The sequence below is a fragment of the Eurosta solidaginis genome, chromosome 5, assembly GCF_040869045.1.
Source record: "Eurosta solidaginis isolate ZX-2024a chromosome 5, ASM4086904v1, whole genome shotgun sequence".
Classification (NCBI taxonomy): Eukaryota; Metazoa; Arthropoda; class Insecta; order Diptera; family Tephritidae; genus Eurosta; species Eurosta solidaginis.
In genome coordinates, this window is record NC_090323.1 from 273,720,882 (window position 1) to 273,740,133 (window position 19,252).

The window sequence follows — 19,252 nt, forward strand, 5'->3', positions numbered from 1 at the left end:
CAGCTCGGAACTGTCTATCTAGTCGCTGTCCCAGGAGTGAAAGGGCACCCCATAATAGCATTATTTGTCCGAAGTTAGGTCCGAACTCCAAAGGGGAAGTTCCGCATGAGTTAATGGTAGCAACTGTGGAGGCGAGTTTCGATAAGGACCAATAGCAACCAAAAAGCGAAGTGGAAACTGGCCTCGGGGATTCCAGTGCTGTTACTCCATCAGAATTCTGCGAACCTGTGAATAAGCCCGTCATAATGCGATCATCACCTATCAATCCTTGCTCCACTCTATTGGCTACTGCTCAGGTTCGTTTTGTAACGCAGGGTTGTATGACTATAAGACTACGTGCCATATGTGACACTGGCGCAAAAGTGAACCTGATCAGCAAGGATGTCGTAGCTGATAATCAAATTTGCACGCATCGAACAAAGGTTAATGTTTCGTCGGCTATTGGAGCGCAATCCCAAGTTTATAACAAGGCAATATCGGGTCATCTCATGTCACTTTACCTGGACGATTTGAGCATCTTTGTCACTTGTCTAGTGGTTCCATCGATTTTAGGTAAAATGTTATTGCCTCAAACACGATTACGGAAGCAAGATTTGCCCAGCGATATATCAACGTTTTTGGCTGATCCAACTTTCGACCAACCATCACCAGTACAAATGCTTTTGGGCGTGGGTATATGGGCTCAACTGATGCAGGAAAATATGCGTCGATTAGCGTCATGCTTTGTAGCACAGGAGACTCGTTTTGGCTGGTTTTTATTCGGCGAAATGCCGACTAACGCTAGCGTTGTGGCAGTCCATGTAGCAGGAGTGGTAGATAGAATGGAAAATGAGTATCAACTTGAGCACTTAGTACAACGTTTCTTTGAAGTAGAAAGCTCGCCAGTTGATGACTCCAATTGGACGACGGAGCAACAGGAATGTGAAACCCATTTCTTGGAGACCCACACTTTCGACCCACAGGAGGGGCTCTATACTCTAGAAATTCCCTTACGACGCGACTGGGATCGTATTAGATTTTTTTTTTGAACCCCCCTAAAGACAACATTTTTTTATTTATTTAACTGCCCCCAAGGTAATTTACTTGCTACGCCCCTGAATCAGTTTATGAAGGAACATTACCTCTAGTAATTATTTTTTTTTGGAATAGGTCGGTCCCTTGTCCAGTTCCCGGAAAAGGTTTTCCTTATTATTAACCTAAGCCAAAAGCTACTTATGTACAAAATTTCAAGCAAATCGCTCTCCAAATGTGAACCTTAGCCAAAAGCTAGCTCTGTAGCAAGTTTGAACCGAGTCGTTAAAGAAATAAGCCCTCTAAACTAAAATTCTTGCCCTGACTGGAATTGTGCGTGGATTCCATTTCGAATATTAGAATCACATTCAAACTTATACCGAATCACAATTTCGTTTAATGAAATAACTAAGTTCACCTTTTCACACAGGGTCACTTGCTTCATTAAGCTAACATCTGTCATCAGCCCAAAAAAAAAAATATTACGCTTTTAGAAAAAATAGTTTAGATGGATGGCAGTGGTTTCCTCCTTAATTATTAAGGCAATCAAAATAAAATTATTGATGTTGCACCTAGCCAAATATGTGCATATTCTCCCAACAGCAATTGCAGCGAAAACAACATTTTTAATTTTTTTGAAGTTTTTCTATTTTGTGTAAATTATTGAAAATAATTTATTTTTGATTGTCCTTTGTTATATCGACAATAAAATTATTATAATCTCACGGTTTTACAATAATAATTATTTTGAAATTATATTAAGCGATACGGAAAACAGTTTAAATTATGGTAAGAAAAATCTTCGACTGAAAAAATATGACAAAAACATTTTTTTCTTCATAAACTTGAATTACATAAATTGCTACAATTTCGACACCCCTTCTCAAGCATGTAATCCTAGCTTACAACATAAATTATTAAATCTACTTGTATTTAAACCTTTTGTAAATAAATCTGCTAACTGGTCTTCGGTACTGATTGCAGTCGGTTTTATCATGTCTCTTAGAAAATGATGTTTTATGTCAATATGTTTTGTGCGTTTAATTTCAAAAGTGTTTGCCATTCCAATGCATCCGTTATTATGTTCAAGTATTTCTATTGCTTGATCTGTGATTTGTTTTAGGTCATTCAATAAACCATGTAACCATACTGCTTCAGTTACTGCCGCACTCAATGCTATGTATTCTGATTCGCTAGAAGAAAGCGCAACGGTCGGTTGTTTCTTACTTGACCAAGAAACCGTACATCCATATACTTGAAATACAAAACCGCTCACTGATTTCCGATCAGTCACATCACTTCCCCAATCTGCATCAGCGAAACCAATAAGAGGCTTGTTAAGAGTTTCCTTGAATATCAACTTCTTTCCTTTGGTGCTTTTGAGATACCTCAAAACTCTCTTTAGGCATTGCCAATGCTCTTCACTTGCATTCTGCTGATATCTCCCCATGTAGTCAATTGAAAAAACAAATATTAGGTCTTACGCAAAGCATAATGTACATTAGGCTCCCTAGCAATTCTCTATAGGGCTTGTCACAACTGATTTTTTCTTTACTTTGCAATAGTTGTAATCCTTTTTCCATAGGACTTCGCACATTATTACAGTCTTCCATTCCAAATTTTCCCAATACTTTATCAATACTAGCTTCTTGTGATAAAGTAATATGATCACCAAAATTATCAATTTTAATTCCCAGAAAATATTTCAATTACCACAATCTGAAATTTTTCATTCAGTCTTTTTCAACCAGTTAATAGAAGCAATCGGCTTACCAGCAATAAGGAGGTCATAGACATACATTGTTACAATTAAGAAATCCCCATTAGAAAATTTAGTGTATAAACAATAATCATGATTTGATCTTTTGAATCCTATACTTAACAAAGGTTTATTGAATTTTTGGTTCCAGCATCGTGGTGCTTGTTTTAACCCATACAAAGATTTACGTAGTTTGGACAGTTTGTCTGGTTCTGCTTCAAATGCCTTCTGGAATAGCCATATAAATATCTTCTTGCAATTCATCATGTAAAAATGCTGTTTTTATATCTAGTTGGTGAAACAACAAATGCTCATGTACACCAACTGCTAGCACAACTCTAATTGTTTTAAATTTGGCTACTGGAGCATATGTTTCATTGTAATCAATTCCTTCCTTTTGCAAGAAACCTTTTGCCATTCCCATCTTCTTTTACTCGGAAAATCCATTTACTTTTAAGTGGCTTAACATCCTTCGGAAGAGATACTATGTCCCAGACATTATTTTTGTACATAGATTCCAATTCCTCATAAATAGCTTTCATCCAAAACAACTCACATCACTTCTACTTTCAATTTATCTATATGTTTCAGGATAATCTGTAGTATAGGCAGCCGAAGTAGCTCTATATCTAATAAAATAATCAAACAGCTTTCGTGAAGTTCGGCGCTCTCGTTCACTACGTCTAAGAGTATGCTCATTTGGAACATCGTTATTCTCTGAAGGAATTTCTTCACCATCATTCTCATTTACAACGTCATTAAATGTATTTGTTTCACTTTGCCCTAGTTCTTGCTGCTGTTACTTTCGTTGTTGTTGTTGTTGCTGTATCATCTCTTCGCTGGAAATTTCTCTGCGTACTGGAACACAATCGGAAACACCATCTGCCACGATAACCTCATCATCTTTTTCCCCTTCTTGCTCGTGGTAGCGTTTAATACGTACTTCTTTATTATCAGCTTTGTTAAATACTTCCTCTTTAAGCAGGAAAACTGATTCATCGAATACGACATCTCGTGCAATTAATATCTTCTGATTTTTTATGTCCCACAGTCTATACCCATTAGCAACATAACCAATCATTACTGTCTTACAGCTCTTCGAATCTAACTTCTTCCTCTTCTGATTGGGTATCCATGCGAATGCCTTACAACCAAATATACGCAATTTACTTACATCTGGCTTTACACCATACCACATCTCAGCTGGTGTAATGAAACCATCCAATGACATTGTTGGACTACGATTTATGATATATACACCTGTATATACCGCTTCACACCACATTCGCTTTGGCACGTTAGATTCAATCAACATTGATCTAACTTTTTCCAACAAAGTCCTATTAAATCGCTCGGCAACTCCATTTTGCTGAGGTGAATAGGCAACCGTTGATTCCACTTGAATCCCCTTCTTTTTGTACCAATCTTGTTGCTCATTGGAAAAGTATTCCCTACCTTGATCAACAGTTAATTTCGATATGGAGGTTCCAAATTTAGCAGTTACCATAGCTTCATATTGCTTCAACATTTTAAAAACATCGGACTTCTTTTTAATATTATAGACGAATGCAAAATGCGCATAATCGTCTGTAAACGAAACATAGTACTTTGATCCATCCCATGCAACAGGATCAAATGGTCCACATACGTCAGAGTGGATCCTTTCAAGTGGCCGTTTAGCTCGAATACGATGTCCATTGAAAGAATCTCGAGAATATTTAGCTTCAACACAAACATTGCAAAAATTTAATTTTTCTCTATTTACTTCTAACCCATTTACCATTTGTTTGGTAATTAAATCATCAAATGCTTGTTGGCCAATGTGACCAAATCGTTTATGCCAAAGTTTAACCTTATCCTGATTACACATTAATGCTGACGACCGTTCATCGTCACAAGAAGTAGCAGACGGCTCAACTTCAATTTCAATTTCATACAACCCATTCCGTAGATGTGCAGTTGCTAAGAGTTCTCCATTCTTTATATTTGCCTTCCTTTTGCAAAATATCACATCAACACCGGCGTTTGTAAGTTTTCGAACTGACAACAAATTGTCCCTTAACTCTAGCACATACAGGACATCTTGCATAATAAACCATACCTTTATTACTCAACCCACTGATTTGCCCTGAATATCTAGCAATTAGTCTGATTATCTTTAGCTACATCAATGAGAACATGGTTATCCAATTTAATTAGATTTTTATAATACCATTTCTCATTAGCCATATGGTCACTCGCTCCAGAGTCAAATTTAAATTTAAGGTTTGAACCATACGCTTTCTTCGAATCGTTTCCACGATCAGCAACAAAACAAATACTATTCGATTTTTTTATTATTTACTGCGCTTTTAGCTTCTACTTGCCGACAATCTTTGGCTCTATGACCAACTTTTCCGCATTTAAAACACTTGCCTTGAAACTTTGGAGGCTTTTTCACGTATTTCTTACTACTGAATGCTGTCTTCTCAGAATAATCCCTTTGATGGCGATCAACACTACTTTACAACACTAATCGTCAACTTAGCATCACTTAAGTTTTGCAAAGCAGTTACAAGCGAATCAAATTTTTCCGGTAACGTTAAAAATAACTGCGCCAACAGATCTTCTTCATTGATTGTAGCACCCACCATCTTCAGCTGTCTCACAAAATTTTCAAAAATATTCAAATGACTGATCACAGAATCGTCTTCCCTCATTCGGAGCGTTGCTAGCTGCTTCCGCACCAACAGCTGGCTCACAATTGATTTTCGTGCAAAACTAATTTGGAGATTATCCCACATTTCTTTAGTCGTTGTCTTTTCGCGAACATAGCCCAAACAATCGTTATGAATAAATCCAACTAACAAGTCTTTGGCCTTCTTGTCCTTCTTTAAAAATTCTGCCTTCGCCGCTTCTTCATTTGGAGGATAGCCCATTAAAACGTCGCCCAAACCAACCAAGAGCATCAAAATGCATTTCGACACGGAATCGCCAGTCGTCGAAACCAGTACCATTAAACTGAAGTATCCCGTGATCTTTTAGTTCGCCCATAACCTATTATAATCTCAGGGTTTTATAATAATAATTTATTTAAAATTATATTAAGCGATATAGAAAACAGTTTAAATTATGGTAAGAAAAATCTTCGACTGAAAAAATATGTTAAAAACATTTTTTTCTTCATAAACTTGAATTACATAGATTGCTACAATTTCAACAAAAATCCGACCCAATCAGCAAAGTACTAGATTTTTGATCCATTGAGCTTTCAATAAAGCAATAACGAGATAAAAGAGGATTTTTATTTTGTATGAAAGATCGAGTTCAATAAGGGCTTTAATGTAGAAAAATTGATTATTTAATTAACCCTCTGTATGAAATTGGTATTAGATGCAAATAAAAAAAAAACAACGTGACATCAGGACGGACAAGGCGACAGCTGTTTCGATTATACCTTGTAAATCTCTTCAAAACCTTTTTTCCCGGGAGTGGGATTCGAACCCGCACTCCTACGATAGTTGAAATGGTTACAAAGGCTTTCAGCTACGTCATGCCTTAGTTGTTGCAACTGTTGTCCTGATGTCACGTTGTTTAAAATTTTCCCAAATTATTAAATAAATTATAAAATTAAAAATTGCTTGGAATAAATGTTTTCATACATTTAAAGCAATGCGGGCAATCCCCGATAAACTCATATAAAAAAAAAAAAAAACAATCAAAAAAACACCATATCAACATACAAACATTATTGATGACCAACCTTTTACGGAGAATTACTCAATTCTTTATTCATATTTTATATGCACTATGTATATGTATATAAATTTGAATAAAAATGTCTTTTTATTGTAGTCACAAAACGTGAAAAAATCCGTACATTTCTTAAAACTACGTTTGACATTCATTATCGGGCCAAACTATAGCACCAAAAGTCGCTTTGCTATATTTAATTATATTATAAGGACTGGTTTTTACTTACGCTGATTGGCAGTTGAATTCTCTTTCATTGAAAGGTTTCTGCCAATTAAACTGCCGGCCCGTTTTAACCAGAAGTTCCCAATTGAAATTTGCATTTATTGGGAAAGACGAGACACCAACTCTACCTGCAGAGACTCTCAATTCATACTGCCTCGGACTACACCGTTTACTCCAAACATCATCGAACAAAGGTTCGAGGTGTCAAACTAATCGCTCCCGCGAAAGTTGGCCAGTATTAGATGGTGCTAGTACTGGAGCGTAACAGATTCCCAGTGTCTTGTTAGGGTGATTTTTACCAGGTTATCAAATACGCCAAATACTATACAAGTTCCTTTTTTACTGAAATACAGCCAACCAGTGCACACACCATAGAAATCATTCTTCACATCTGCCGTGTAATTGACGTATAAGTCTGTCTTTCTCTTTTAGCCAGTTTATATTAAAAACACCCAACAATATGAACAAAATCCCACGTTTAAGCATCACTTTATTTTAATAAAAAAAAAAAAAAAATAAATGTAAGGCGCGATAACCTCCGAAGAGATCTAAGGCCGAGCTTCTCTTCCAATTTGCGTCGTGCTCCTCTTGATTTTCCCTACAAATTGGCCGGACGGGACCTACATGTTTTATGCCGACTCCGAACGGCATCTGCAAAGCAGATGAGTTTTCACTGAGAGCTTTTCATGGCAGAAATACACCCGGAGTGCTTGCCAAACACTGCCGAGGGGCGACCCCGCTTAGAAAAATTTTCTTCTAATTGAAAAATCTTATTTCTAAAATTTTGATGTTGCTTTGCCCGGGAGTTGAACCCAGGGCATACGGTGTGATAGGCGGAGCACGCTACCATCACACCACGGTGGCCGTGTCAATTGGACCCCACAATGTTGGTGGCGTTTCAGTTTTGTTGTTTCAGCTTTTAAAGCTTATCGAACGCATTGAAAGAATGAAACATAAAATTGATTCTAATTAATCTTAAATAAGGAGAACTAAGCATTGTAGAACGTATACTTGAAGTTCTATTGTTTTAAATTAGTTTTATTGTTTGAAGGAATTTTGGTGCTTTAGTTCTATCCGACATGGCCTGGATACTTACGATAGAAAATATTAAGAACTGTATCACTCTAACTTACATAATTTCGTTTTAATGTATCATTAGATATTACGATCGTTTATGTTTTTACTTCAAGTTATTAATGGACTACAGGTAATATATTAAATAGGGACTATATCTATACTAATTAACGAAATACTTAACTGCAAAAGTACAATTTATAATTTTACTACTAAATTTTGTGTATTTATATTTTTGGTTACTACAATAACAAAAAAACAAAACATTTCACTAATTGCACCTGTCGTATCCTCTTTCTATTATATAAGCATCAGTTGGGTCCTTACTTTTGAAGTTTTGAAGACACATTTTGTTTTTAAACTGTTCTAAAACAAATTGTCGCAGTATGTCTCGTGGCTGCGATTTTAAAAGTGTAAACAATCTTTGGTTCTATCATATTTTGAAGCCCGTCCGATTCGAAGACAATCGCCTATGATTGTAATGGGAGTATTTTAAGAATAAAATGAATTTGTGTGCGCATAATCGCTTTTCTGTCTTCCACGCCTTGTTATTTTTGTCACATGTCCAGAAGATGAAGCTGTCACACTTCTTCTCCATTCACACCGGGAAGGGACTCTAAATTTCCATTGGTGGCTGAATTTGATGTACTAGCCAAACATTCCAAAAGTGATGATCCTAAGTTAAAACAAGACAAAAAGTTAGATTTGTGGGGGAATTCGTTAAGTTTCCAAGAAGTAAACCCTTCAATATTCCAGGAGTTTTAGCAAGCATCGCCTTTTTTTATTCTTCTTTCAGTTCCGACTGAATATTCCTTTTTTGCGAAGTGGCTATTCGTTTGGAAACTTTTTGTCTCGTCCGGAATAGAAAATAACAGCAAAAGCAGAAAGAAAAAATCTAGACCAATAGGGAATTATATGAAAGAAAAATAATGCATCCAAGATTTCCGAAGGAATAAAAAAAATCTTCGGCCAGAACTTTCGAATAAAAATCCACTTCGAAAAAAATTATACGGATTTTTGTAAAATTTTTTTTTAGATAATAATTTTAATCGATTATATTTGAGGAACCCCAAATCAAAACCCAATAATTACAATCGTACAGATTCGACTAAATTCAGAAAATGTAATAAAAAAATGTAATGTCCAAGTACAAATGTAATTTTATAGTGTGAATTTTACGTAGGCTAGACCAATTGTCCTTACATTTTTCAGTTGCTATCTTGAAGATATTGGAAGGGGGAATATGAAAGTATACTCCATACCTGCTTCAATATCGCTAGGATTTTTTGTTGAATTCCTTTGACGGCATGTGTAGGGCGAATTGGTTGGCGAAGGCAACTGATTCTGAAAAAAAAAAAATAATAATAATGTAACGTTTAACTTGTTAATACATATTTAATAAAATTAATTGTTGATTGATTTCAATTACCGTTTTGCTATTATTTTGGCAGCAAGTGGCTTTGACACATCCTTCTGCTGTACTTGGACAATCTAATGCGCAATCAGAACCACTCATATTTAGACTTGATGTACCATCCGACATGTTACAGCCCTCTATTTCAACGAATTCGGGTTGTATTGTGGTCGAATGTATGCCTTCATTATGAAAGAATTCTTTAACCTTTTCAGCGATCTTCATATATTCCGATAGATTGCGGCATCTATTTTTAATTATTTAAACTTAGTTGATAAATACCTTTATATATAAATAAATGTGTAAGTGTGTATTCTCAACTCATCTTCAAGAAACTTTCATAGCAAGTTCTCGTAATCACACAGTATTTTTACAGTTATACAAACAATAAGTTATGGGGAAGTCGGTTTGGGTCACGCTGAAAGGAAAAAGGGCGGTGCCAGGTTCCAAATAGGAAAGGTTAAGTTATCAAAATCTCCGCAATTTTTTTGAAGTAACTATCCAATATTTGGTGTGGAGATTATATATGTGCATATAAAGGGGTTGTGGTGGGAGTGGTAGAGGAAATGGGAGTGAATTATCTACAGTATATCTACTTAATTTCAAATAAGTTATCGAGCGTGTTGATATGAAATGTAGTTGTAACTTGAGCTCTTCGCTAAAATTAGTTTACACTTGCGCCTGAAACATGAAAAAGCTACTTATACCCGTCCGCATGTGTTCATAGTTTCAACCGCATTAACTATAGATTATTTGTGCGTAAAGTTTACGCGTTGTACATCACAACATTTTGAATATGCAATTTTAGTTAAGTTTTAGGTGACTGTAGTTTTTTGGATTCTTTCAAAAATATTTTATATTAGAGTGTATAACGACTTTTGATTTTTTGATAACGTTGTTGTTGTTTAAGCGATAAAGACACCCCTCGAAGGTTTTGGGGAGGGTTGTCGATGTTGATGGTCTTTTCCGGTACACTCCGGTAACAAGCACAATTGAGGTAGAAGCCTGACCATCTCGGGGGGAACTTGGGGTGGCCAAAACCTCACGTGCTAAAGAAACAGGACTGGGGAAGTTGAGGTTCTCATTTGGGTTGGATAAGCTATAAATTGTGCTGGCAACCCATTGGAAGAGTTGCGCTATACAACCCCCTGATACTGTCAAATGTGAATACATTCATATGTATATTAATACCTTATGTGAGCTGAGGCGATAATACGATCTCCGGCCAATTGCCAAACGTGAAATTCATGAACTGCTAAAACTCCATCAACTTTTTCCAACAGACGTTTTTGAATAGCATCGACCTAAATAAGTATAATAAAAAGTTTTCTTTCTTTCGTGTCTTTTTTTAAATCTTAAAACGGATTAATTTACTTGGATATGTGTCGGCACAGTTTGTAAAAGTATCAAAGCCGATTCTCTAAGGAGCGGCCATACGGAATGTAAAATCAAACAAACCAAAACTATAGAAAGCGCTGGGTCCATATAGAATCTATACCTCCAATCTGTTAACCACACAACCTAATGTAATTTAAAAAAATATGTAGGTATTACTACATTATCTTACATTTCAATATTTACTTATATGAAACTCATACCAATGCGCTAATCACCACAATTATACTGCCTAATGCATCACTTAAGACATGTAAAAAGGCTCCACGCATATTCATATGACCTGCATCGTGACTATGGCCATGACTCGACTTCTTTATTGATTTTTTCTTAAAATAAGTTGGAAAATATGTTTTTATAAGAACATCAATCATAAATATACAAATACACATACTTCTTTTTCATATGCGAATTCATTGGGCTCACCATCCATATCGCCATCATCAATATTTGCTAATTCTGTGAGTTTGCTATGATTTCGAGTAAGACCTCCGCCATGAGAATGTCCATGATGGCCGCCATGTTCTAAAAAATATATTGATCAGAATTGAACAGCTATAATATAGCAAATAAGAGCTATTTACTAACCGTACAGTAAGCACAGTCCAATAACATTTACCAACAAACCTAAGCAACCAACTATCACTAGCAATTTAGGTTCATGTATTTCCTCTTCCTCTATAAACCTGTGTACAAAAATATTGCATGTTTGTATGTATGTAAATATGTATAAAAATTACCTTTTACATGCCTCTATAGTAATACTAAAGCACAAAGCCACCAAGAAAACGGCATTCACCAGAGCGCCTAATACTTCAGCTCGAGCCCAGCCAAACGTATTTTTTGACCATTTCTTCGGAGACATCTAAATTAGAAACAGGAACGGAATATATATGTAAATAAGCATAAGTTTAAAATAAATATTTATGAACTTTGTACTCACCTTTACTGATAAAAAAGATATTACAAGTGCAGCAATATCACCAAGCATATGAAAACTATCCGCTACTAATGCCATTGAATTCGTCACATAGCCAACAACAATTTCAACAAAAAAGAAGAACGCAGTCAACCACATCATTGATAACAAGCGGCATTTCTTTCCTGAATATTTTGACATTTTTCTAGTACTAAAAAAGAGAGACTTCGTCAAAGCATCACCTTTTATATGATATAAAGCAAAGGAGATAATTATGATTGCTTATAGATATTTTTTTTATAAACGCCTTATCTCAGCTCTTAATGCATTGATTTGTCAAAATAAAAAAAGGTTTTAATTTTAGTTGTAGCTTTTTTGACAGATATCTTAAAAATAATTATGTCAAAATGGAATTCAATTAAGAACCTATTTTATTTTAACTATGACTATGGGGTATTGAATTTATGCTGACGTAGGACTTAGTAGTGAAAACGTGTTTTAAAACGTAATCTTGCCATTTATTAGCTGTATTTAATTGTAAAATAAAGGCCAAATAATAAATCATATTTTTTATAGAATTTGAGATGCTGAACTGAATGTGTGAAAAAAATATCCATTAAAACAATAATTTTCCCGAAAAGTACTAACAAAGTGTATGCCATTGTGTTAGTTGCAATTTAAATGAGCGAGAATTCCTTAGAATTTCGAAAGAATTAATCGAGTATCGAGTTAAATGTTCGCTCATTTAAAATGCACTGATAACCAATGGCATAAACTTTGGCGACATTTAAATTGAACATATCTATTGTGATCTGTACTTTTTTACACATTCGAGTACAGCATCTCAAAAACTATAGTAGGGTAGGATTGATTTTTAAGACAAAAAGGTTTTAGTTTATTGTTAATAATTAAAAAATGGTAAAAAATACAAAATGGTTCTTTAAAAAATGTTTTCCAATGTATAGTATTTAAGTATTTATCAATGGCCGATTTTTCTTATATCGTTGATGGAATTTTTGATTTTGAGACACCATTTTCCAATTTGCCCCATAGTGCAGCGAGTACCGAAAAAAATTTAATGACGAGCTGTACGAGCTTTACGCAGGCATGAACATAGTGCAGCGAATTAAAACACAGCGGCTACGCTGGCTGGTTATGCCAATGAAAGATGATGCTCCGGCTATGAAAGTATTTTTATCGGAACCCACCTATGGAATTACAGAAAGAGGGTCGCTTCCACTCCGCTGGATAGATCAGGTAGAAAACAATTTAAATTCCCTAGGTGTTACTATTGGCACCAGTTAGCACAGCGAAAAAGCGACTGGCGCGTATTATTCAACGGCAAATTATGTAAGTAAAGACGTTGTTAAAACAAATTCTGGCAGCGAATTTGATGATAAGGCGTTGTTGGATATAATTCAATTCTCAAAAAAAAAGATTTTTGAAATACATACATATGTACTATGTCTGTTTTCAAAAGTCGAAGATTGTTCAATCGAACTAAAATTTATAAAAACAAAAAAAATCACCCTGAATAGTACCTTTTCATACCTGAGCGGACATATGGTTTGAAATGAAAGATGTCGTAAGAATATAGAATAGGTCTTAAAGCATACAAGAGAAGAGTTCTCCGTAAGATTTATGATCCTTCCACCGAAGTCAGTGACGGGTATCGAAGGAATTAAATAAAGCTTTACGAGCTGTGAGCAAAGTAAAAGCCCAACGGCGTTGCTGCCTAATCAAATTATGCGAATAGATACAGACGCAGTGGAATTGAACCCAGTCTACTAAGTTGAGACAAACTCGCCTAGGCGGTCCAATTATTTAATTAAAAGAATAAACATTTAACTTATTTTTAAGAACTAAGCCTCTGACACCCTGGAGTTGCCCATAGATTAAGAGTGTTATCATATGAATTTATAAACATAACCCACTTTTAATTAACTGAAAACTTATTTATGTCTTGTATGTACATATAAATACGTATCTACATTCCACTGTACAGTGTTTTGCAAAACTAAAGCAATTTATTTATTTATTTTATCTACAGGACATAGTCCTCACAGATAGGTAACCATTTGAAAATAACATTAAAAATTAAAAATAATTTAACATAACAAAGATAACAATGCAATTAAAATAAAATTATATAATTACAAGATCACAATACATAAAATTCAATATAACAGATGGAGCGCACTATATACATACATTTATATATTTATCGATCAACGAATCAAACAATTGAACATTTATACTGACCAAAAAGCAAACAATTAACTAAATGATATAGGCGCATAGTCAAAGTCAACATAAAATAAGTTTCAAATTTTAGAATGCGTGGATGTTGGTTTTATTATTTGTTTTATTTGGATTTTAGTTTTCCACGTTGTCGACGCTTTTCTCCTCTAGTCGGAAGTGCTCCGCCATCTTCTTCTATATTAAAATTTAGTTGCAGCTTTTATATGTCAGGCCACAGAGCTTAATTAAACGTTAAACAACCTCAAATTCATAAAGTATACAGAAGTTGAAAAGAAATTTAATACAGAGTTATAGGGGGTCATAACCCATTCGATTTGACCTACGTGTTTAAGGTAGTAAGCAGATATTTTTTAATTCCGAATATCGAGTCGCAAGAGTCTAATTTTTTACAGTGTTTATTGAAATCCTGTAATAGGGCGGTTCATGCATTTCAAAGTTTGATCTACAAATGATTATGTGCAGTAGTTGAAAATGTCTAGATGGTCTGACTGGAACATTGAATTGAATTTTGCCGAGCAACCATTCTACTAGGTTGTTAAGATCCTACTGAAGAAGTGCTCTACAATCTGGTGAGATATTGTGGTGAGCTCGATTTATGTACGCTCGCGGCTATGCCGACGACTTCATATCTTTCATGAATGGAACTGAGCAATAATCTTGTTCCATTCGCAATATCCGAATAATCGGCTGTATAAGGTAATTTACATATATACATATAGAGAACAGATGTACACACTTAAGCTATATTTTCGATAAATATAAAATAAACATGTAAAGAAGGCTAAGTTCGGGTGTAACCGAACATTACATACTCAGCTGAGAGCTTTGGAGACAAAATAAGGGTAAATAATCAGAGTTCAGATAAGTACGTGAGCTAAGTTTAGTAAAGATATATCGATTTTTGCTCAAGTTATCGTGTTAAAGGCCGAGCGGAAGGACATACGGTCGACTGTGTATAAAAACTGGGCGTGGCTTCAACCGATTTCGCCCATTTTACAGTTATCATCAGAGAAGCTATGCCCTTACCAAATTTCACAAGGATTGGTAAATTTTTGTTCGACTTATGGCATTAAAAGTATTTTAGACAAATTAATTTAAAAGGGGCGAAGCCACTCTCATTTTGAAATTTTGTTTTATTTTTGTATTTTGTTGCACCTATCATTACTGGAGATGAATGTAGACATAATTTATTTATATACTGTAAAGATATTAAATTTTTTGTTAAAATTTGACTTAAAATTTTTTTTTTTAAATGTTTATTTAGCACACATTAGTAATAGGAGTAACGTTCCTGCCAAATTTCATCATGATATCCTCAACGACTGCCAAATTACAGCTTGCAAAACTTTTAAATTACCTTCTTTTAAAAGTGGGCGGTGCCACGCCCATTGTCCAAAATTTTACTAATTTTCTATTCTGCGTCATAAGGTCCACCCACATACAAAATTTCATCGCTTTGTCCGTCTTTGGCAATCAGTTATCGCACTTTTCCGATTTTTCGACATTTTAGATATCGAAAAAGTGGGCGGGGTTATAGTCCGATTTCGTTCATTTTAAATAGCAATCTGAGCTGAGTGCCCAGGAACCTACATACCAAATTTCATTACGATACCTCAAAATTTACTCAAGTTATCGTGTTTACGGACAGACGGATGGCTAAATGAATTTCTTTTTTCGCCTAGATCATTTTTATATATAGAAGTCTATATCTATCTCGATTAGTTTATGCCGTTACGGGGTACCTTCATGCGAACAAAGTTAATATACTCTGTGAGCTCTGCTCAGCTAAATAGATCGGTAGTTATTGTGACGATCAAAGTTTCACGTTTCTTGTGGCTGCATAAGATAGCTATGACCGTGAATCACTTATCTGAACAATATACGTCTCCGTAAGTATTTGATGAAATTTTAAGATTCTAGCTGTTAAAAAGGCGCAGAAATGACGATAAGCTCCTTATCTGACCAATCAGTTTGTATGGATATGGGATATAACTATATATACGACCGATCTCAACGATTTTTTCAGACAACAATATATACTATATATGGTAACGGATTTACTTGCAATTCCCCTTATTTGCAATCTTCTACTAAGTTCGAATCACTAAACTGTTGAATAAATAACTCCAATATTGAGTAATGAAAAAATGGCCTTTATTAAAGTACTTCACAATAAATAATACTGCTATTGCTCGCCAGATAGCGTCTTAATTGAAACTGCTCGCCTGTCTGTCGCTGCCTTTTATACTCTTTGATTTCCTCGTTCGCATCTTCTAGGTGCTTCCATTTCCAGAATCTACTAGTTGACCATCAGCTATCAAATTTCTCAGCTGTAACTACAATTGCACGATTTTATAGCTTCTCTCATTGCATACTTTCGGGAGTATCTCAGATATATGCATGTGGTTGTGCGTTGCTCAGCTGCGTATACGTACATATATACGTGTAGACATAATTATTGATTCATTTATGCAGATACAAGTGACTGTCTGATTCATTGTTGTTGTGACTTCATTTACTTAGCATCAGACTAGGGATGTGAGTATCACTTAGTGTCACTCACATTCGTCACAATATGTAATCGTTTGGTGAAATTTCAAGCTTATGGCTGTTAAAATGGTGTAGAAATTGGAAATTTTTTTTATGTCGTTGCTGTTGTAGTGATAAGGACGCTCCCCGACGTCCTTGGGGAGTGTTATCGATGTTGATGGTCCTTTGCCGGATGTAGATCCAGTACGTTCCGGTATGACTACATGAAACCTTCTAGGCCATACCGCTCTCCCACAACCTAGATCCATGGGGAAATTGGGTTCGTCAGAACCTAGGCTGATAAAGAAACAGGATTATCTGAACAATCGGTTGTATGGCATATATTCTATGTATACGACCTATCTCTACGATTTTTTCCGACAACAATATGTGCTACATATGGGGAAATCCGCCAAACTTTGGTTTTTTTGGAGAAAAAAATTTTTTTTGAAACATGGTATCACGCAAATATCTTTTTGTTAGGAACATTGAGGGGTAAATTGGAGCTATAGTGCATCGCCGTTACTCGTCTTTCATAATGCCTCAAAAAGATATAGTCAAAAGATCGAGCAAAATATAAATATTATTTATAAAAAGAGAGAACATTCGTAAATTTTGGTATGTAAGTCATATGATGATGAAAAGTCGAAAAGGTATTATTTTAGTTATATAAGTTTTAGAAAAATTCAATCAGCCCTATTCTGCATTTCGACTTGGATTAGAATTTTTCCGATTTGGCAATTTTGGTATTCTGTGTTCCAATCGTTCGATTTTTTGTATTCTGCATTTCGATCGTAGTTCCGTTTTTCTAAGTTGCAAATTAGTTGGCGGAAAAATATTTTCTTTTTATTTTTTTATTAATTTATAACAGAATTTTAACAAAAATGTAAGTAAAACTTGTTAAGAAACGTAGAAGGCTTGATGATGATTGTTTTTTATATGTTTCCAGGTCAAAAACAACATGTCGATGTCGAAGTCCTTGGACGTATTTGCCCCGTAAAAGTATCTAACACATACTTGAAAGCATCCTTGTTAAGTCGAGAGTTTTTTTTGAACCTAAATAAGAGAATAAGTCTTTAAACTTTACCACTTTTAAGTTCAATTTCTTACAATTCGTCACTCATCTCAAATGGATTACACAAATGTCGCAATATTTGCCTTTCCATTCTCGTCTGGCCATTTTCGTATGCGTTGCTTTCCAACTCCACAAATATGCCGCGGCTATTGATTCCATTATAATAGACAGCTATAATTTGTGTCTGTTCGTTGGGTCCAGTTATATGCCAAAGCAAGCTGCCGGCGTAGAGGAAGGTGAAGCGAAAACGTAAACAATCCTTGCGGAAGGAATAAATAAACCTTTATAAAGTATTTTAGGCCAGTGCAATGAAATTAGCATCCTTAAAATTCAGAAAATGTCAACTATATTCGTGCAGGAATCCGTTTTAACAAAACTTGGTGGCCACGGCAGGGAATTTGCCAAAAGAACGACAAAAACACACTTACAATTATGAAAGCACTTCACTCAAAAAAATATAACACTGCGGCAATATATTCTATTGCTTTTTTTTGTACAAAATGGCGTGGATAATAAAATATAAACGTTTTTCAGTGTTTTTTACAAATTTGCTTTAATTTATTTTGTTCCAATGTTCACACATTCCGTACCAACAGATGATTTCGAAAAATCATTTCCTCTTCCTCTTCTCTTTACGATTCCGTCGTAATGCAGAATACCAAACTTCGATTAAAGCGGAGCGGAGAACGGGAACGTAATCGAAATGCAGAATAGGGGTGAATATATACATATATTTCATAAAAGGTTTAAACTATTATTTTTTTCTCAATGTTAAAACTCCAAATTATATATACATACATATTATACCGATTGATTCCGCTTTTTTTCTGCTGCTGCTGTTAACCCTGCTCAGCTTCGGCTGCTGCCCCATTTCTGTCGCTGCTGCTGGGTTCTGCTGCTGCTATTCTATAAGCCGTTGTGGATGGCATTTTTGTGGTTTTGTGGTGGTATTTACGCCGTTATACTTGGCATATGTAGTAGGAAGCGTGATTTTGTATAATTGCAATGATATAATGTTCCGTTATTTAGCATATTATTGTGGCGGCGTGGCTAGTGCCGTTTTTTGTTTTTTCTCACCAAGTTTTTTGGTACAGTTTTTCAAGTGTGTATCGTTGTTGTTGTTTTAAATGTAATTGTTTCTAATTTATGTATTATTTCTGCTTCCTATTAGTTTCTTTTATTATTACCTCAAAAATTTCTTATTATTTCCGTTTTTTAATTAGTTTTTGTATTATACGTAATATGTATTCTTTATCGTTTTTCCAACTAATAATTTTTCACTAGCCACTGGCATAAACCACCAACACTGCCTCATTTCAAATTTTGTAATTTTTGTAGCTGTTTTAAATGCTTGTATTTTTCGTAATTGGCGGCCACCGTGGTGTGATGGTAGCGTGCTCCGCCTATCACACCGTATGCCCTGGGTTCAACTCCCGGGCAAAGCAACATCAAAATTTTAGAAATAAGATTTTTCAATTAGAAGAAAATTTTTCTAAGCGGGGTCGCCCCTCGGCAGTGTCTGGCAAGCGCTCCGATTGTATTTCTGCCATGAAAAGCTCTCAGTGAAAACTCATCTGCCTTGCAGATGCCGTTCGGAGTCGGCATAAAACATGTAGGTCCCGTCCGGCCAATTTGTAGGGAAAAATCAAGAGGAGCACGACGCAAATTGGAAGAGAAGCTCGGCCTTAGATCTCTTCGGAGGTTATCGCGCCTTACATTTATTTTTATTTTTTTTTTTTTTTCGTAATTTTTTGACTTTGTACTTTTTTTGTAGAGATTTTTAAATGCTTGTATTTTTCGTAATTTTTTGACTTTGTACTTTTTTTGTAGAGATTTTTAAATATTTTGTAATTTTTA

General features: G+C 35.1%; 1 protein-coding gene across 3 annotated transcripts in view; it reads right to left on the reverse strand.

Moving 5' to 3' along the window:
* Positions 1-7,850: 7,850 nt before the first annotated feature.
* Positions 7,851-19,252, reverse strand: part of ZnT63C (zinc transporter 63C) — a 45,781-nt gene continuing 34,379 nt past the window's right edge. For 2 of the 3 annotated variants that reach the window (XM_067790849.1, XM_067790850.1), the window contains exons 2-11: positions 11,554-11,740; positions 11,351-11,475; positions 11,199-11,296; positions 11,005-11,135; positions 10,814-10,939; positions 10,590-10,736; positions 10,407-10,519; positions 9,231-9,462; positions 9,064-9,145; positions 7,851-8,477 (exon numbers count right to left, since the gene is read on the reverse strand). In XM_067790849.1, the coding sequence (XP_067646950.1) occupies positions 8,383-8,477; positions 9,064-9,145; positions 9,231-9,462; positions 10,407-10,519; positions 10,590-10,736; positions 10,814-10,939; positions 11,005-11,135; positions 11,199-11,296; positions 11,351-11,475; positions 11,554-11,740 (1,336 nt within the window). In that variant the 3' untranslated portion in view covers positions 7,851-8,382. Of the gene's footprint in view, positions 8,478-9,063; positions 9,146-9,230; positions 9,463-10,406; positions 10,520-10,589; positions 10,737-10,813; positions 10,940-11,004; positions 11,136-11,198; positions 11,297-11,350; positions 11,476-11,553; positions 11,741-18,193; positions 18,773-19,252 lie in introns of those variants that run through there. The other variant, XM_067790851.1, reaches the window with a different exon arrangement.